The following is a 21480-nucleotide window of genomic DNA, read 5'->3' on the forward strand; positions in this document are numbered from 1 at the left end:
ACTAGATTAAGGCATGCTCCATCAAACTAAAAATCAAAAGCTTTCCTATGGGGAAAGTCTCAATGTTATAGCTGAAAGAGGTGACAGCCGCATTACTGCCATCAAAAATAATTTATTAACCGTGTGTGTGCAAAGTACTCTGGTAGGCAGCAAACCCCAGGGGCTTCCTGTTTCAATGCATCCTCTGCTCTCTGCAGTCTCTTCAGTGTAACGTTTGGCTCTCCACCTGTGAATAAAATGGATACCTTGAAAACTTCATCTTTGCGGAGACTATACAGGACAAGAGAATGCGGGCTCCATCATCCACACCAATCAGACAGTGCTGGGAAAATGTATTAGGAAGCTGCCTTTCTCAACCTTATATTCTTAACGTTTGTAAATAAAAACCCCTCCTCTTCGGTTTCCACTTTAGGCCAGGAAATCTGGTGAGAGTTGCCAAGCCAGGTTTTGCACTATCAGCATATATCATGCTAACACCAGCTCTTTGCCCTTTGCCTCCGCAGGTACCACGCAGCGCTGGAGAAATAGGTACACAGGTGCCTCCCCAGCCAAGGGAAGAAACCAGCAACGGAATTTCGGAGTCCAACCCCAAATCGTTTTACATTTACCTCTCACAAACACTTGCCTCGTAACGTGTATACCTGTGCGTACATTTACACGTAAAGACAGTATTTTAAGGCAAGTTCACATAAATGGCTTGGAGAGATCTGACAGGTCTGATTACACAAAGGTCTTCTGCTCCACCTGCATCTCTCAGGAACTCAGGCAAAGGTGGCCTTCCATCTAGCCGCACCGCCATCCGGCAGGGGAGGGCACGGGCACCCTCCCACCAGCATCCGCCCCCGCCCCTCGCCCAGCAGCGTCAGTTTCTGACCCCACTGGATCCGTACAGGAGACGGGCTCACAATCGGTAGGGAGCTGTTTGTGCCAACCCCCGGCAAACGGGGATTTGCTTGGATCATTTATTTATCTTGTGTGCATTAAGAAACCAGCATTAGGCGCTGGTGGGAGGCGCTACTCTGCCCGAATCCCAGCCCGCCGCGGCGGTTCTGCACACACACACGCACCCTCCTGGCAGCCAGAGCCCGCCTGGAGACGCCCTCGGCCTGGGGTCCGCGTCCCCGGGGACCCCCGACGCAGTCTCCCGCTTTCGTCCCCCACGCTCAACCGGGCAGGGCGCCGGGGCGTGATTTCCGATCTTCTGCCTGCTTGTCGAGTCCCTCGGAGGCGGGTCAGACCGCACCCGCCGCGGGCGCCCGGTGCGCCCCCAGCCCCTGGCTCGCGGCGGCTACAGCGGCGCCGTTCGCTGGAGTTTGACTCTCGGGCGGCGGCGGCAGCGGCGCGGAGCAGCGGACGGCTGGAGCTAGCGGAGCCGGACCGCTAGCCCTCCGCGCTGCGCTGGGATTGGTCTCTCCGGGAGAGTGCTGGCCGAGGGTTGGCTGCCGGCCGGCTGAAGAACAGGTGCACCTCACCGCCCGGGCTCGCCGAGCAGCCGCCGAGGATCGCGGCGGCCAGGCCGGCCCTCTGTGTCGGAATGCGGCTGGCTGGCACCCGGCACCCCGCGACCGGCCGGCGGGGCCACTGAAGGCGGTGCGAGGCCCAGGAGCGGCGCGAACGGGCGCCCCAGGGAGCGGGTCGGGCGCGGTGCCCCGAGGATGCCGGCGCGGCTGGAGCGCACGCAGGCGGCGGGCAGCAGCAGCAGCAGCGGGTGCGGGGCCCCGGCGCGCAGGAGGCCGCTTGGCGGGCTGCAGACGCGCCCCGCCGCTCTCTGACCGACCGGAGGCGCCGGGGGCCCGTCTCGCCCCTCTTCCGCGCTCCTCACCGCCCCCTCCCCGGCCCCGTCCCCTCCCCCGCTCCTCTCCTCCCCGCCCGCCGCCCGCCTCTCGGGGGGAGGGGCGTGGGGGCAGGGAGCCGATTTGCATGCGGCCGCCGCGGCCGCTGCCTGCGCCCGAGCCCGCCGCCGCCGCCGGAGCCCGCGCCCGCGCCCGACCCGCGCGGCCCCATGCCTCTGGCGCGGCCCTCGGGGGGGCGAAGGTGAAGACCGGCTCCTAGGATGAGTGAAGGGGCGGCCGCTGCCTCGCCACCTGGTGCCGCTTCGGCAGCCGCCGCCTCGGCCGAGGAGGGCACCGCGGCGGCTGCGGCGGCGGCAGCGGCGGGCGGGGGCCCGGACGGCGGCGGCGAAGGGGCGGCCGAGCCCCCCCGGGAGTTACGCTGTAGCGACTGCATCGTGTGGAACCGGCAGCAGACGTGGCTGTGCGTGGTACCTCTGTTCATCGGCTTCATCGGCCTGGGGCTCAGCCTCATGCTTCTCAAATGGATCGTGGTGGGCTCCGTCAAGGAGTACGTGCCCACCGACCTAGTGGACTCCAAGGGGATGGGCCAGGACCCCTTCTTCCTCTCGAAGCCCAGCTCTTTCCCCAAGGCCATGGAGACCACCACCACTACCACCTCCACCACGTCCCCCGCCACCCCCTCCGCCGGGGGTGCCGCCTCCTCCAGGACGCCCAACCGGATTAGCACTCGCCTGACCACCATCACGCGGGCGCCCACTCGCTTCCCTGGGCACCGGGTGCCCATCCGGGCCAGCCCGCGCTCCACCACAGCACGGAACACTGCGGCCCCTTCGACGGTCCTGTCCACCACGGCCCCGTTCTTTAGTAGCAGCACGCCGGGCTCCCGACCCCCGGTGCCAGGAACCCCAAGTACCCAGGCAATGCCATCCTGGCCCACTGCGGCATACGCTACCTCCTCCTACCTTCACGATTCTACTCCCTCCTGGACCCTGTCTCCCTTTCAGGATGCTGCCTCCTCTTCTTCCTCTTCTTCCTCCTCCTCTACCACCACCACACCAGAAACTAGCACCAGCCCCAAATTTCGTAAGTAAACACTGTGTCTCAACTATGATTTACTACTGGGTTTCCTTTCTGCCCTCCTGCTTTTTCCCTCGCCGCCTGCCTTCTAGCAACCCCCCTCCCCCATCCCAGGTTTTGGGGCAGAGTGAGAGCTGATTAAAACTGGCCACCAGAGGGGAGGGTGCCAGCCTGCCCTGGTTCTCGGGGGTGGGGGCGTGTAGAAAGGGGAGGGAGATTGTCAGGCTCCACTGGCCCCACTTTTACGGGTCCCAAATGAGAACAGATCTCCCAGCTCCTTTCAAAGGGTTAACGCGAGTGCGATCCCTCCTCTCTGCAGACCTGCTGGCGAGCTGCCGGATCCCGCTCCAGTAGAGGGCCGGGGAGGGAGAGAGGGCCTTCCCCAAGGCACTGAGCCCCTTCTCCGCCCGCCGGTAGGAAGGAAAGAAAGCAAAGCACATGCAAAGTGACCGACGATAAACCACAGAAGGAAGTTATGTCCATGTGTGGGGTGACGAGTTGATGGAGGTATTCGTTTAATGTAGCTGAGGACGCTTCCAGCAGCCCTGACCTGGGCAGGAACCAGAAAGGGTTAATTAGAAGCCATTGGGAGACTTGGGGAAAGGAGGCGATCCAAGGCAAAGGGCTAAACTGGTCACCTCCTAGCCTGCCCGTGGCCATTCCAAGGTGTAGACATTGATTCTGTGGCCGGCCAGAGTGAGTTAACTAGGAGGAAATAGGAAGGGAGTCCTGCAGAGCTGCCACCTCTAGGGTCCTGATGAAGGAGGAGTTTTTTTTTTTTTTTCAGCCCTGCCAAGCCTTTGCTTTTGTTCCGTTCCCATAGGTGGGGTGTGAACCTTATCTCCTCTCCCTCTGTGCCTGAAAAACATAGGCGAGTTGAGAGTTTTCTGCACTCAAGGGTGAGAACATCCAACCGTTTGGAAACATGTCACCGTTAGAATGTAGCATCTTCAACCTGGGCTTAGTATGGGCCAGTATACCCAAAGCATGATAGCTTTCTGTTTATTTGTATAGAAAGTGCATATTTTCTCAACATTTTAATAAATGTTTTAGGTGACTCATTGACCTCCCACCGCACCCCCCACCTTGTTTTTATTCTAAGGAAATCTCAGGCGTCTTTTAAACTGATTTGATCAGGATATGGGAACAGTTTGTGCAACCTGTGAAGGTTATTTAGGACAAACTCCAGCCTGCTAGTTCAAGTTCTGTGCAAGGCTATCTTCCAGAAAACTGTCTGGTTATGCTGTCTTTATATTGTATTTGTGTTTTGAGCCATAGCATCTGGGAGAAGGGAAGAGTGTTCATCATTAACTCTTCAGTGATGGTGGGAATACCGGGTTTGCTTTCAGTCATCTGCTAATTTTTCATTTCCCTCACCTGTGATCTTATCCTGGGTGTTACTTAACCCTTGAAACTTTTTTCTTTTTAAAGAATTTAGTATATTTGTAAGTAAGGTCCAGGAGAGGGAAAGAAAAAAAAAAAAGCAAACCTACTTTGCTTTGGAAAAAACAGTCTAGAAGATAAATTGGGAGACAGGAAGGAGGGAAGGAAGGAATCTGCCACAAACCAGAATGGCAGTAGAGCCTGTAACTTGCTGCTTCTCTCTCCTTTGGCTGAAACAGTCATTTTTGAGAGCACATTTTCTCAGGAGGTGTTTAGAGCCTCCACTCAATAAATCTAACTTGAGTTTTGTAGAAGGATAAAGGATTCATGAGTGTATGTGTGAGCATATTCAATGGACTGAAAATGAGTCTACTCTGAAGACCCCAGATTTTTGATTTGCTCTTTTGATGCAGTTGATATGAATAATGGAGTGTGGTATATCTCCAACCCTTGTATGCGTTGGGAGAGGAGGGGGACTACACATGGTAGGGGTATTTCATGTTCTTTCCCAATTGATTCCCTTGTGTTCCATTCCGGAGGTCTTTAAAGAAAAGCCCAAGGTAATTATTTCTACCCCTCTATGCTCTCTTCCTACATTCTGTGGACTGGAATGGCAGCCTGTTTAATAAGTAATGATTATTGACAGGGCCCTCAGCCCCAAGGAAAAGAGGGGAAAAATCTGTAAATGGTGTCAATGTTCACATAGACTTAGAAGCAGTATTTGTTTTATTTGTATCTTACGTTCAGTTCTTTCTCTTTTTTAAACCTTTACAAGAAGTTGAATTAAGGTATATAATACAAGTATGCAAAATCCAGCTGAAATTGACCTGGTTTGCATCTATAAACAAGGGAAATTTTAATGAAAAGTGGATTATGTAGTTTTCTTAAAACGTATTTAAATAGGCAAGTTGTATGGTGATTTGAAGAAAGAGGATAGCTTAGTTATTTTTTCATCCAAGATTGCAGGATGATTAGCAAAAGGAAATTAAGATTTCATTTGAGAGATTATCAGCAATGCTACTGTAGGATGAAAAAAGCCTGAATCACTGGCGTTCATATTGTTTTTTACTTGTCTTGGTTATGCCCCTAAAGTTCCCAGGAGATAAATTTCCTTTTCCCCAGCTCCTACCTCCGTACTTTAGTGGGTCTCTTCTGTCCTGGTGCTTTTTTTTTTTTTTTTTTTTTTTTTTAATGAAAGTAATGGATTCTGTTGTAGTACTTGAAAAATGGTTACGGATGACGCTTTGGTTTTTTGACTAACCCACAAATTCTTTAATGGCCAGGATCTTTGCTTTTGCATTGGATACCTGAAGGCTTATGGAATGTCTTTGTGTTCATCTTAGATCAATCAGAAGGATCCTGTCTGTAAACGGCAGCATAGCTCTTTGGAGTGGAAGAGGCTGGTTCACTGAAAATGAACATGCTTGCTAATGGATAATGGAATTTTTTCAAGCAAAAACTATTCTTGCTATGGGGAAGGCCCAGTTGGAGAACTGTTTCTAATTTTCTGTAGGATCAAAGACAAAGAAGGATTGAACTTGTAAGGCAGGAGGAGAAAGGAGGGTTTGCAAGTTGATTCTTCTCTTCCCATCCTCCATTGTTTAGGCTGTGAGCTGGACAAAAACTTTCTTCAGTGTTACTGGGATTCTTGGGTTTCCAGTTGCCCAGTACTTGCTTGCACTTCAGACTCTAAAAACGAATATCTTAAACATATTGCCAGGGGAGATTATTTCACCAAAAACATCTTTGAAACATTTTGTGTTCGAAAGTATAGGTTAATTTGCAGGTGTTTCAAGCCAAAGGGAGGTCACTACAGACAGTAGAGATCAGTGATTTTGACCAGTGTACAATCAGTGTTTCCCTTTTATACCTCCTTCAATTTCATTTTCAGATTTGAAATATAGTTGTACAATGTTGCCAATGCAAATATGGATTGTTTTAGAGACACAGAATTATTTTACTAAGCTGAAAATACTGTTTAACAGGTGGTAGCCCGGAGTCATTGGCTAAATTCAAATACTAAAGACAAAGAACCTATTTTAATAGATGTTTCTTTGGGTTAGATTTGGAAGGTATATGGTTAATTATAATGAACACACAAATATCAAATAGTGTATTTAAGAAGAAATAAATGTAGAATGTACATTTGATGTTTAAGCAAGGTATGGAGGCAATTTTAATTTAATCAAGTCTATTTAGATGAAACTTTACCTAGTCATACCTACTATAATTTTTAAGAGAGGCATTGATAAAATCAACTCTTTTCTTATTTATTCTTTCCAACATCTTCCTTAAATTTTAAGAGTACACTTGTTTGCTGTATAAGCAGCCTCAGATATAATTTGTTTAAATAAAGTTACTCCTGTACGTTGTATTCTGTCTACATGAGTCTCGGCCTTCAAAGGCATCCACATAGAAGGTACTGACCCCAATCATGCATGGTAGCCAAAGTGAGAGGATTCAGTGCTCAGGATCAATATTTCTTATGAAATCCAATTGAGAGCTTTTTTTTTATGAGCACATGCTGCAACCTGAGTATGTTTTGATTTTCTTTGGCCTTAATACAAGATTATGAGACTTTTCTGCTTTAATCAATTATGCTGTACAATTTTACTGTTACACACTTATGCTGCACTTCATGGTCCTAATTAAAAAAAAGAGGGCAGGGGTGGGTGTGTTAGCAAAGATTTTTTAGGGCCATTTTTAGTTTGGACTCGTTGGTCTCCGTGCATGAAGACAATGCGGTTTAAGCATTCCTCCCCAGTTCTTCAAACTGAGGTGAGGGATAGGAGGTGGTGTTGCTAATTGAGAGTCCCTTCTGCAGGTTTGATTTGTGAATCCAGTTACCTTTATATTTATGCTATTTTCAAAACCTGACCCAAAAAAAGCTGGTTTCTGGCAATTTCTCGCTGTTACTGAAGCTTTTCTAAATTCAGGTTGGGCCACAACAGCAGTGTTGGTGCAGTTTGAAATCAGTGCCATCCTGGGAGATCCAGGATGTAGAGGAACACCATCTCTCCTCTCTCTGGAGCTACTTTTTCAGCCCTTCCTCCCCTTTGTACACAATGAGAAGAAAGCTTATTTTCAACTTGCTTTTGTAGAAATTCTTTCCTCATAACCTCTCATCTCCAATGCCAAACATATCTCAATATTCTATCTGGGATGTCAAAAATGGAACATGAAAGTTGGCCCCGAAATATATAAGAGCAAGGGAATAGTCATAAATCTAAGTCTTTAAAATGCATTTGAATTGCTTCTGAATAGAACTGAAATTCATTTTTCTTTCTTTCTAGCTGTTTTTATCTTTAGAGTCGTGTGTTGGGTGAGGACAGAGCTGGTACTGCGTTGACAAATACATTTTGAGATCCTAGAAATTTTACTTTTCCACCCAAGAAAGTGTTCCCTCCAGAACCATATACATAGTGAAGTGAGCAATGGACTCTATTTGAAACTTTGCAATATCACAATCAAAACTTACCGAAATAAATGTTTCCTATTCATGCAATTATAAATAAAATCGTTAGACACATGTTTAGTTTGGTTTTCCATTTCACCCTTCCCCTAAGACTACCTGTATTCCTACCTTCCAGTATTTTATAGTTGAATCATGGCTCTGACTGAAGGCTCCTTTCAGGCTTTTGTGGTTTTTTTTCCCCCCTTTTTTCCTTAGCCTAGAGTACAAGGAGTCAATACTCATTAAATGAAATTTCTTAGATATGCTTAACATGTTGCTTCAAGTTGTTTTAAAAGTTAATCCTTTTGCTAAGTTAGACTGCTTAAATTGACGTAGAAAGTTAAAGAAAAAAATACTCGTTTAGGGAATTGAGTTATTAAACTGTTGGTGATTTAAAACAATAATTAAGGATTCCAAAAACTTGATGGAAGTGAATGGTCATTTCTTTTCCCCCGTAGATTGGTATATAAATCATATTAATTTTGATAGCATTTTTACCTGATTCCACACCACAGTTGAGCAACTGAACGTAAGCTATCATATACATTCATATAATTATATTTTCATAATACATGTCACATGTTTCAAATGTTTACTGAGTATCTGGGGGCATTGCAATGCCGTTAAGTAATTGGTTGATTTAGCCTCCCATGTCTTGATGTAGGCGAAGGCTTTTTCTAAGTATGTGTCTACTGGTTTAAGCTTAGCATCTTTGCCTTTTTTTTTTTTTTTTTTTTAAAGACACTAGTGAAGGAATCCGTATGCAGGTTCTTCATAAATACAATGATAAACCCTTGCCCTGGGAATCTCTTACAGTTTTCTTGTCTATGTGATTCGGTTTCTTTTTTTATTCTTTAAAAACCAACTTACCTTTTGGAGTTTCTTCAAAGCATTCAATTACATTTTAATAGAAACTACAATTATCTTTCATTTCCATAATCATATATCACTGGTTTACATAATATTTAAGTAAATTACATAATTAGAGTAAGAACAACTGACATAAACAAATCTGTTACCCAGCTGAGTATTGTTAAATGCACAACTCAGCTGGCAGTTGCAGTGGAGTGTAGGTTTCCTTGAGCTTGGCCTGGTGGCTGTGTCCCTTTCACTGTGCAGTGGGCCCCACTGGTGTGCTCCTGCCAGGCAGTATGGTGACAGCCAGTTGGCTAAGAAGAGTTAGATTAAGAAAGTGATTCCTTTAGGAGGTAACAGTATTGGAAATGAGAGGCAGTCATGACCATAATTTTTAGGCACTCTCATGGAAGGGTAACAAATGTGTTTGTGTATGATACATATATATGTATATATATTTATAAACAATATTTGTTTGTATATTTCTATATAAAACCTCTAGCCATGAATTCTGTAATAGCTGTGCAACCTTTAGGAACTGATATAATCTCTCTGAAGTTTAACTTCCTCCCCTGGTATAATGAGTTTGATGACAATAACCTGACTTACATGCCCCTCCCAACAGAGTTTATAAGCTGAAAAACAGTCACTGTTTTTATGTCAAGTGAAATGGGAAGTAGATAGACTGGTTATTTTCATCCAAGAGCACATCAGACTATTGAATTCGGTTGAAATATTGGAGCTGGTTTGTTACCTAGCTTGAGGGATCTTTCATCACAATGAAAGATTATTGTTCTTATATGCCCTTGGGTTTTTCCTATATTCCTCTCTGATATCCTGGCACACACAATAAAATATAGTGTGGAATTCTACCTCAAATCACCTTGGAAGTTGAACCACAAACTGGAGGTCATCATTTCTCATTCTTTGCTTGGTAGGTGTTTTTTAAATCCTATTTCCAGCATACGTTTATCACAGAGAGGAGCTGAAATTTGGGAGAAAATGACTGAGATTGCTGAATGATCTGAAATCTGAAATCTAAAAATTCTTGATAAAGCAAAATATGTCCAAGGTGCCCCTTTGTGCCATCCCTACGCTGATTGTCATTGGGTCTTTAGATTTTGGAGAGAATTTGTATGAAAATAGGCAGTGTCTGCACTGCATTCCCTTGACCACTTAGCAGTTACTGTGAATTAGGTTCTCAAGAATTAATAGGTTGATTATATCCATCAAGGAGCTCTTTTAAATATACTGTTTGTGTTTGTACTTTGGGGAACTTTAATATTGGCATTTTGGAAATAGATTTCTTCAAATCTGTGTTTGTTGGAAATCTCATCCTGAATTGTATCTTAAAGTATTACCTTTTTTTGTTGTTATAAGCTTTTATTTCTCAAGACAGGCTGGTGATTATACATAAATAATAGATTGCCATTCTCGGGCATAAAAAGGGATTAGTCAGAAGCAAACCTACAAACTGAATTCCGAATTAAGTTTAATAATGGAATTTTTGCAGCTTCCAGTGCTAAGATTTTGTCTTTGAGGCCTTTTCCTAGAAGTGATAGTGTGTATCATGGATGAGTGTGTATCATGGATGCGATATAGGCCATAAGAACATTTTTTTTGAAGAAAAGGTCAGCTGAATCCATGTAACTACTTTAGCCTTAATATGTTACAGCCAGGGTTATGGGAATAGCATTTTTATGCTAAAAGTTTGATAAGAATTCTTAAATATATCAGCCTTCCTCCTCAGATACCTTCCTATGACTACATGCAACCTCTGGCATGATTTCCTGTGAATTGCCAGGGAGCTGGAAATCCACTAAAAGAGAAAGCCACACCCTCATCATCATCAGATTTTCTGGATTTCTGTAGCTTGAATTTTACTTTTAGTAATGTAGAAGGATTAGTCACAGATAATCAGTCTTGGAAGGGGCTTAAGAATTTAAGTAATAATAAAAATGACAGCTGCCAAATGGAGGGTTACCGTGTGCCTGGGCATGTAGCACTCTACATTATTTGTGTTATTTATTTTTGAAATAAGGATAGAAAAACAATCATATCTAGGCCTGTAGCCTAGGTTTGGTTATCTCACTGATAGAGTTAATCAAGCTGGGCTTAGGATGTATAATTTGCCTAGGACTTGCAAAAATTGTTTGGATAATCAAGAAGATTGGAGGGGTGTTTTATAGGACAGGTAATCTCTCCCCACCTCAGCCTTACTTACCTGACTCACTGTTATAGTGTCACTATATTCATTTGTACATTGCTTCTGTCAAGCACTTTACACATCGATAGTGGCATTTGCCACTATAAACTCCATAAATAGCTCACCTGCACTATACCTGTTCTTTTCTCAGATACGAAGGAATCTAATGAGAGAAATTGCCTGGATTTTCTGTCTAAGGAGAAATTCAGATGTTTCAGTAAAAGATAAAGAATATGTTGTCCTGAATGTTATCTTCTTGTTTATTTTTTATGTTTTGTTGATGTATAATTGATATGCAATGGGTTCTCCATATCCTTGGGTTCTGCATCTGTGGATTTAACCAACCAGGTATTAAAAATATATTTAAAAATAAAAACAACAACACAACAATTAAAAATACAAATAAGAAACCAGTATAGTATAACAACTATTTGCATAGCATTTACACTGCTTGTAAGTACTCTAGTGGTGACTTAAACTATATGAGAGGCTATCCTTAGGTGAGATGAAAATACTAGGCCATTTTATATAAAAGACATGGCATCCTAGGATTTTGATATCCTGGGGGAGAGGAATCTATTCCCCCTGGAATACCGAAGGATGACTGTACAAAAAATTGTACATATTTAATGTGTACATATCAATGAGTTTGGACATATGCATATACCTGTTAATACCATCACCACAATCAAGGTACTAAACATATCCATCACCTCCAAAAATTTCCTTGTGTTCTCTTGTGGTTTTAATTTTGTTTAGGTAGAACATTTAACATGAAATCTATCTTCTTTTTTAAGTGTGCACTATTGTATTGTTAACTAAGTACTGTGTTGTACAACAGATCTCTAGAACTTATTCCTCTTGCATAACTAAATCTTTGTGCCCATTGAGCAACAGTTTCCTACCTCTAAACTTCTGTTCCTTGATCTTTTTAACTCTCTATTTTCTCTTATGACTGCTTGTAGATGATTCAATATAACAATCACAGAAACCAGTTACAAACTTTATTCCTCTGCTTCCTAAAATCCAGTCAAAATTGTCTTCTGTGCCCGTTCCAAACTTACTTTTGGTTACAATAGTGACTGCAGTGTATGCTGAGACTGATCAATGGAAAAGTGTCAGGGAGCATTTGGAATGATAGCCTTTTAGTTCTGTAGACACTAAAGTACTGACTCTACCAAATCAATGATGGGAGTTGGAGCTATGCAGTGCCTGCCGCAGAACATCTGAATTCCATCTTGGAGCCACACTGCAAGGTACCCATCACTGATTATCTACCAGTTCTAAGAAGCGGAACATTGGTGAGACCTTGATATTCTGCCAGGGGTACTACAAACTAGACCCAATCATTGCTTACTTGCTTGACATTTTTATTTGCCAAGTGATCTTTTAGCTAGAAGAAAAAAAAATTATCTTTGGGTTAAAGTAAAAGATAGTTGAGATCATTACTTTTGCAGACTTAAAAAAAGATAATGGAAATAGATCAAGTTCTAAGATCACGTGACACCTATTGAATAGCTGTGCTGAAGGATAGGAATACTGTAGTGTCAGAAAGATTGTATTGTCAAGATCCTGTAAGACTGTACATGAATCCCATCAACTAACAATGACAGTTGTACTCATTGTTAGTCTATGAGGGGGGCCGAGGGGGTTGTTTGCCCAAAGCTATTGTTAGACCAAAGCTTTCCTCAGCATGGTGGCAAAATCTAGAGACTCCAGAATTTTTTAAAAAATGGGCTGTAGAAATGTTTATATTAAATGATAGCTTGACTGAATTCTATTTCATTGACTTTTCAGTATGATACTCTCTATTTCTGCATTAAAAAACTAACACATTGTGGGTGTCGGGGGAGGTAGAGCATCAGGATAAATAGCTAATGCACGTGGGGCTTAATACCTAGGTGATGGGTTGATAGGTTCAGCAAACCACCATGGCACACGTTTACCTATGTAACAAATCTGTACGTCCTGCACATGTATCCCAGAACTTAAATAAAATTAAAAACCAAACCAAAAAATCTGACAAAGGCCCACTCCATGCCGAGCAGGTACGGTTGGTAGCACTTCTGTCTTAGCCAAATTGAGAGCTGCCTTGGTTAACAGGTATTAGTCATATTAGCCCCCAAACCTGTTTATGCTGATTGTTTTTGTTAGTTTAAGTGGGTAATGCATTTAAGTATTCTATATATCTGTGAATTGTGGTTTCTATTAAAACTAAGTTCATTACGTTGGATATAATCCATAAACACAAGTCACTTTTAAAAAAGTGCTTCTTCTAGTTGACACAGTTGTGAGAAGTTTAAGGAGAATATATGTATATATCCGTAAGAAATTTGCACTTTTGTTGTTTCACATGTTAAGTTTTTATTCCACAATAAACTAAACTGGAAAAATCACAATATACATTACGGGTATGGTTTTTCTTTTCTTTTTTTTTTTTTTTTTTGAGATGGAGTCTCGCTCTGTCACCCAGGCTGGAGTGCAGTGGTGCCATCTCGGCTCACTGCAAGCTCCGCCTCGCGGGTTCACGCCATTCTCCTGCCTCAGCCTCCTGAGTAGCTGGGACTACAGGCGCCCACCACCGCGCCCGGCGAATTTTTTGTATTTTTAGTAGAGACGGGGTTTCACCATGGTCTCGATCTCCTGACCTTGTGATCCGCCCGCCTCGGCCTCCCAAAGTGCTGGGATTACAGGCGTGAGCCACCACGCCCGGCACAGGTATGGTTTTTCATAAGAAGGACAACAGATGTTTACTCAGATAAAAGCCTTGAGCTCTCTACCAAGTATTTGGCAAGTGAATGCGCATTTGTATGTTTTCAGTTAAAATAAAATAATAAGTAAAATAAATTTTGCTTACCCATGTGATAGGTATTACAAAGCTATTAAATTTTGTTGTAATAATTTTAAAGCCTTTGGGAAATGTTTATTATATAATGTTTATCTAAAACTTTGGGTAGAAAATTATATAAGATGTCCATGATATTAAGCTGTATTGGTCACTAGATTTAATATATAGTAATTGTATTCAAAGGAAGTTTACCGAATTGTTCATAGTAGTTCTTTCTAGATTATGGAATAGGGATGCTATTTAATTTATTGTACTTTTTTGTATTTTCTAAGTTTTAGTTGCTGTTCATGAATTATCTTTTTTCTAATTAGAAGTTGTTATACTTTTGAAAAAAGTAAAGAATATACTCCATGAATCAGTTCAATTCTTGGTCTTGGTTCTGTGAAGATTGTTTTTTCTTTATATTTAAATAGTTTGTTTCTTTTTTTTTTTTTTTTTTTTTTTGAGACAGAGTCTGGCTCTGTCGCCCAGGCTGGAGTGCAGTGGCCGGATCTCAGCTCACTGCAAGCTCCGCCTCCCCGGGTTCACGCCATTCTCCTGCCTCAGCCTCCCGAGTAGCTGGGACTACAGGCGCCCGCCACCACGCCCGGCTAGTTTTTTGTATTTTTTAGTAGAGACGGGGTTTCACCGTATTAGCCAGGATGGTCTCGATCTCCTGACCTCGTGATCCGCCCGTCTCGGCCTCCCAAAGTGCTGGGATTACAGGCTTGAGCCACTGCGCCCGGCCAAAGAGTTTGTTTCTTAATTGGTGGTGTCAGCATTAAAGTGTTGATGGAGTTGGGTTCCTGCTGTGAAATGCAGATGTGTAGAAGTGCAAATGCATTTCCATTTGCTCATGGGAAATAATGCCTTATTGAAGGCAGAGTGTCTTACTCTGGGCCTTTGATGATTAGCCTGGGCTTTATAAGGGTATAGAAGATGGGAATTTAATGAGATACTTAACGGCTCTTCCAGTCTGCAGATGTTAGACAGTCTTAGTAGTATTGCTATTGAAGGATATAGCCAATACAAATCAATCATATATATATATATATCTCAACTACCTGATCTATTTCAAGGATCAAATGAAAAGAGAACACAAAGGCTAATTGATAGTGCTGAGTACTAGAAAGGAGATGTTTGGTCAAATATGAGTGGGTGGGATAACCAGTTCAAAGGTTTACTGGATGCTATAAGCCTCTCCCAGAATCATAATATATTTATTCTTATATTAATTTTCAGTGGTTGGACTATAGACAGACTCCAGAGTCCACTGGAGAATGGTGATTTGTAGGGCACATGATCCATAAGTTTGGTGATGAGTTGTGCTCAAAGTCCTTCAGATAGCTCACAAATGCAATGGTGGTCAAAAGGAGCCAGAAAAAATATATGATTCTATTTATATAATGTATAACAATTAGAAGTCAAGATAGTGATTATCTTTGGGGAGGAGGGGCAGGAAGTGAATGGTAGGGGACCCAGGTGTAGGTTTTCCTGTATTGATAATATTGTGCTGCTTGGTATGGGTGCTGGTTACATGAGTGAGTTCACTTCATCAAAATTTAATAACTTCTATACTTTTGAGTTGTGCACTTTTTGTATACATCAATACTAACTTGAAACAATAAGATAAAACTTTAGGAACATTCCTTTGGCCTTTACCACTTCATGCTACCAGGATGGTGACCTGAGTTTATAGATTTTTCCATGTACAGAGACTGGATGGTGGCTCTGAATGTTTGTTGTTGGTGTCACAGTCCAGCAGATGCAAAGAGGGTCTTCCTGGCATCAGCATTTTCCTTTGTTCTCAGGATCCCCTCTTAGTGAGACTCCATGCAAACACCCACATTCCCTTTTGACTTTAGCCTTTCTGAGTGGACACCTTGTATTTATATTCAATAAAACCCTATTTCACTCATATCAGGAGTGTTCCTGATACAACACGTTGCCACACTTTTCACACATCTTAACACATGTAAAACCCCACTTGTATCCTGAGAATGGCATTATTCCAGTTCTGCAAACATCAAAGTGTGAGATACACAAGAAAGATCATTCATCATCTGCATCTGTGGTTTTGTTGAGACGATCAGAAGATACGTAATGAAGAATCATTAAGTGCTGAAATGTGTGATTCCAACTGAAAAGCATATTAGGCCATTTCAGAAAGTAGTGCTTAGAGGGAGAAAGGTAGTTTCAAGGGAGAATTTCTTTTGGCAGAGTAATAGAGACGGGAAGCCCAGGGAGGGAAAGGTCACTAATAAACGTAGTAGTTTGCGTGCACCCACCTATATGGGAGCCAGTGAGGGTTCTGACCTGGTGGACAGATGGCCTCACCTTTTCCTTGGAGCAGCACCTGATTAAGGAGGGAGGGTTTTTGGAGGACACAGCTTGATTCTGTGTTAAGCCACAGTCACAATGGGTTGCAAGGAAGTGATACAATATCTGTGGTATTTTCAGAAGGTGCGAGGTTTCCAAGATGACTTGGAGAGAGGAATGAGCAGCGAATTTTAAAGATTCTTTAAAGCTAACTTGTTCCAAATCATTTAAAGATATTGTCTCTGATTTGTGCTGGATATATTTAAGTATTGACTTCATTCCAATGCCTCTTCAAAGTGCTGCAAAAGGCAATAGAATTGGTGTGTTTTAAGGATGTTTAGTTTATCCATAGTCGCATCAACAAAGCCCTAGATTTAACCCAAAATAACAGCTTTCAAATACCTAAAAATTTGCAAGTAGAGATACAAGAAGAATAACAAGAAAGAACTCTTGATTTCACTGCCTCACCTAAATTAACCTGTGACTGCCTTTAGGTTTTTCAGAGGCAAAAACTCCTTTATGAATTGATTGCCACATCACCCTTCTGGTTCCATCTGAGGTCTTCTTTGCAGAAACCACTCAGCACCTTTTGGAATTGAATGCTGACATCGCATCAGATTCAAAAGGAATGCTGCTGTTGATTCCTGTCTGCACTCATCACGTGGTGAGGAAAATGCTGGGAGTCTGTATAAGATGAGGCTCTTGCATGGCCTGCCGGAGAGTGCCTGTCATGGACTGGAGAACCGCATCCGTTCATTTACATATCGGCAGCTGAAATTAGTTGAGTCATCCACGTTTTTCACGCTAAAGAAGAACCTTCAGATAAGAATCCAGTTCATCACTCTCGCCTGCTCAGGCTTACTTGGTTGCTCCTTGTTACCAGACAGAGGGGCTATAGCACTGTGTAAGTGCAAGTGTTAAATTAGTATTAATAGCCAATGGCATCTCTCTTCTATTTTTCACTGATCAGATAATTTTCACTGATGTCAACGTTTATAATACATCAGTTGACATATACAAGTGTTATTTGCTTGGAATATTTTTAGTTTATTTTATTGACTTAGATAAAGATACATCTTTAAAAGTTATTTGTTCAGGTCTTTTTGTATTTGATCAGAAGAGGTTTTTGAAAGGAAGGCAAAGCTGTAGATCAGGGTTTTAGCAAAGTGAGTATCAAATCCAAATCTGTGTTTCCCCTTCATCGCTGAGTTTTGTAAACTTCTAAATGACCTTTTGTGGTACCACACTGATGCTCATCTTGCATTGTGAGCGGCTCTGAGTAATTTATAATAAATAATGAAATGCTGTTTCCTCCAATGCACTGCAAATGGCTGAGTCTTGTAAAAGTCTAAGAGCTCTATTACTTCTAAATGACTAGATAACACAAAAATGTTAACCCTAAAGAGAAAAGGTCAAGTAGACCATGTGCTTGTGAGCCACAGTCCTTCTGCCTGGTGCCTTCTGACTGGCTTTCTGCATCTGAACTCTGCAGGGACTGGCACCTGAAAAATTACTTTCTAGAATGGCAAGGAAGGATTTAAGCCTTTCAGCTAGTTGGATTGGCTAGGAGCAATAGTGGTTTGTTTGGAGCGGGGGAAGGGAGAAACTTGCAGAAACCGTTTAACATTTGAAACCCTAAGTTAATTTTTTTTAAAAAATCTGTTACCAGTGGTAAGAATTTTGTGGTGCTAGGAAACAACAACTTAAGTATTTTATTCGAGCACTGATATAAAAAGAAATATTAAAAAGCAAGGAGAGTAATGTTAATCTGTAGAAAACCATAGAAAGCTGACATCTTTTCAAAATTAACCTTAGTCACGATGTTTGCATTCTCTTGTTCATATCCACGTATACAAAAATAAATACATAGTGAACATATTCGGTCTGCAACTCTCAGCTCCCTGGTATTCCATAGTGTATTCCTACCATTGGAAAATACTGTTCACAGTGAATATATGTGATCTCATCCTGGTTGCTGTAAAATAACTGCATATCTTAGTGTTAGGGTTTGAAGACTTTAATTGCCAGCTACAGAGTGTCTTTATGTATTGCACTTCCATTTTGAAAATTGAATTAAATTGCCGGTCAGTGAACTCTTTATAATGACAGGAGAGTCTCTATGCAAGCAAGCCATTGAGAAGAGTGATCTTTGGCCAGTGATACTTTTAAACTCAGACACTTTGCTGAAGTTTGCCTCTGAATTTTCTCACATTTCCCCAGACGTTATTACATTGCCAAATGAAATCATCTGTTCCCCCTAGTAGAACTGCTTCCTTTCCTCCAGATATCAGCTACAAGGTATGAAATGAATTGCATAAAAATAAATCACACATGCTGCATTTTGGGAAGAGTACTCTAGCTGTTCCATTAATTTCTTTTCACTGCTGAGTTGGGAAGTCCTCTTTAATCTTCAATTATCAGTTACATGCAATTAGGTGAACCTCTTGACCTTTCCAAAATAGAGATGCTTTCATGCCAGGAAAGGTGAGCTCTTTGAACATTTGAGAATATTTTTGCTTTTGATGAAAAAGTTTGTTGTCATGTGTCATGGGAGAAAGACATTGAAAGGAGGGAAGGTTATTCCCAAAGGCCTGTTTGATGAGTGCACTATATGGCTCTATTCCTGACCATGTACCGTCTGTAAGGTTTGGCATGGACAGCAATGTGCTGTTGACAATATGGCGCACTTTAAGGTGTTTAAACATGGACTCGGGAGTTTGTAGATTATCCAGGCTTATTACCTCATCTCCATATGCCTAGTCTACCACTTCCACTTAGATGTTCTGCCATGTTGCAGACTGTAAACAGAAGACCCTGATGGAAACGAGGAAGATGAAGGAGGTGATTTCCATGGAGACTGTGGAGAGGCTGGAGGGTCTTGTCGTAGGGAAGTTTATCATTCCTTTGCACAATCTTGGTATTTGTGACATTTGTTTTCTTCTTTGCTTCTGTGGAAAGTTGGAAATAAGATAATTGGGACAGTGCTTTGGAAAGGGAGAAAAGTGATTAAGACACAGTGCGATGCCCCTACCTGGTTTGGGAATGCAGGCTCAGCGCAGCTCCTCAATTGTTTGAGACCTTAGGGTAAACTACTTGATCTCTAGAATTTCAGGCTCTTTTGTAAATGAGGCTGCTGGACATGATGTGGCAAAGATTCCAGGAGGCCAGGGTTTTAAATTTGAGATTAGAACCTTAGTGGAATTTTTTGAATTACTGGTTTCTCTGTCTCACTCTCTCCCTACCTCCCTTCCTCTGTCTTGCTCTGTCCACACACATATAAACACACACAGATGAAGGTTTTGTTTTTGTTTGGTTAGTATATTTTCTGTTGGACATTTGTCAGTTTGGCATTTAATAATATCCATGTTTCAATGTGATACATAGGTGAGACTTGGTTAAGTCCTAAAGTCAGATGAACTTTGCTTATTTACAACTTTAAAAAGAGAATTCTGTCCCCTTCCTCTGGGAGATGTAGAGCTTGGTAGCCAGCTATAGGTGTTTTATTGCGAAGTGTGTGTGTCTCTTTGTGTATGTATGTTTGTGTATTATACACATACTTTATGTACATATATACATATATGTGGGTGTATATATATATATGTGTGTGTGTGTATATATATATACAGATTCCAAAAATAGGGATATGAGGAGCCCTGGAGGAATTGCTGGTACACACAAAATTTTTTATTTGAAAGTATAAATGTACTCATCCAGTTCTAGATATAATATCTCACCCCCTTAAGTAAATGGAACTCTTACTTGCTGAATTTTACAAAGAGTGTTACAAGAAGAACAGAGGACTAAAAAATGGTATTCCTAGGGTACCATTATAAATATACTGTAACGAAAGGCAATATTTCCTGTTATGTTGGTTGGCAAGGGGATTCTGATACCAGAATGTGGCTCCATCTTTCACATTAGAATATAGCTGTACATGGAGGTAGAGAGTAGATGAATGGTTACCAGAGACTGAGAAGGGTAGTGAGGGGTTACAGGAGTGGTAGGGATGGTTAATGGGTACACAAAAATAGAAAGAATGAGTAAGAGCTAGCATTTGCTAGCATAACAGGGTGACTGTAGTCAAAAATCATTTAATCGTACATTTAAAAATAACTAAAAGAATATAATTGGATTGTTGGTAACACAAAGGATAAATGCTTGAGGTGATGGATACTCCATTAACCCTGCTGTGATTATGACTCATTTCATCCCTGTATCAAATTATCTCATGTAATCCGTAAATATATGCACCTACTCTGTAGCAACAAAAATTGCAAATTAAAAAAAAGAACATAGCTCTGAGCTGCGACAGAGTCGGTGACATTTAATTCAAACTCAGAGTGGCTAGTTTATCATTGTTTTCCACTTGCTTTTCTTATTATTAAACAGAGGATTTTCACTATAGGAAATTAGAAAATATAAGTAATAAGAGGAAAGTAAAAGTCAACTGTAGTTCTACCACCCAGAGATAATTACTTTGATCTTTTTGTTCAATATTAGTCCAGTTTTTTGCTTTAGGAATAATGTATTTTATTTGCAAAATGAAGTTGTACTCTAACACAATTTTAGCTAGGTTTTTGCCCTTCATGTTACAATATTTCTCTGTCAAAACACTTATAACCCTATCTTTAATGGTTCTGTGATGATGTATATTTACATATTAAAACATAATGAGTATATCTATTTTTGAGAATTTATTTTGCTACGATTTGGTCATTATTATATAAAATTATGCCCTGAACATCCACAGTATGTAATGGATTTTTTTTTTTGATAATACATATGCAAAAAAGCTTACCTTTTTAAATGTGAAATTTCTAAATTTACCTCCAGGATGACTGAGCAGTTCATATGCTTGTTAATTAATGTCAAAATGCCAATCCTCCCATAAATCCCAATGGCCATAGGTGTTTGCATTTCATTAGCAACAAAACAAATTAACAAAATTTTTGCTAGCCATGTAGTTTTAAAAGAGTATCTTCTTGGTTTTTATCTTGCATTTCTCTAATTAGAAATTAGAGTAAATATCATTAGTTAGCTACTACAGTAGAAGGCAGAGTTCATGGTGGAGGCTCGTGAGCCTGTCCTGTCTTCATGGACTGTATGTCAGATGCTTCTCTGAGTCATCCAGGGCTTCACCGCAGGCAGTGATGTAGTCAGGCAGAGCTGAGGCCTTAGAAGTTCTAAAACTGCCCAGTATAATTTAGTAACAAAGATTTTTTTCTTGAAACTCAGGAACAGTGTTGTAGATAGAGAGTAGGTCACATGGAGTTTGCAGGTAACGTGTGAAATCATCTCTATCATTCAGCTAAGGCCGCTGTAACAAAATGCCACAGACTGCATGGCTTATGCATGGACATTTATTTTCTGGCTGGGCGTCATGGCTCAGGCCTGTAATCCCAGCACTTTGGGAGGCCAAGGCAGGCAAATCACTTGAGGTCAGGAGTTTAAGATCAACCTGACCAACATGGCCAACCCTGTCTCCATGAAAAATACAAAAATTAGCTGGGCATGGTGGTTTGTGCTTGTAGTCCCAGCTACTTATGAGACTGAGGCAGGAGAATCA

The 21480-nt window shown here is 41.8% G+C and overlaps 1 protein-coding gene across 7 annotated transcripts in view; it reads left to right on the forward strand.

Moving 5' to 3' along the window:
* The first annotated feature begins 1908 nt into the window (after window positions 1-1908).
* NRG3 (neuregulin 3) overlaps window positions 1909-21480 on the forward strand; it is a 1118981-nt gene continuing 1099409 nt past the window's right edge. For all 7 annotated transcript variants that reach the window (XM_031652669.1, XM_031652672.1, XM_031652670.1 and 4 more), the window contains exon 1: window positions 1909-2876. In XM_031652669.1, the coding sequence (XP_031508529.1) occupies window positions 2054-2876 (823 nt within the window). In that variant the 5' untranslated portion in view covers window positions 1909-2053. The remainder of the gene's footprint in view (window positions 2877-21480) is intronic.

This window comes from Papio anubis, chromosome 11, assembly GCF_008728515.1.
Source record: "Papio anubis isolate 15944 chromosome 11, Panubis1.0, whole genome shotgun sequence".
Taxonomy (NCBI): domain Eukaryota; kingdom Metazoa; phylum Chordata; class Mammalia; order Primates; family Cercopithecidae; genus Papio; species Papio anubis.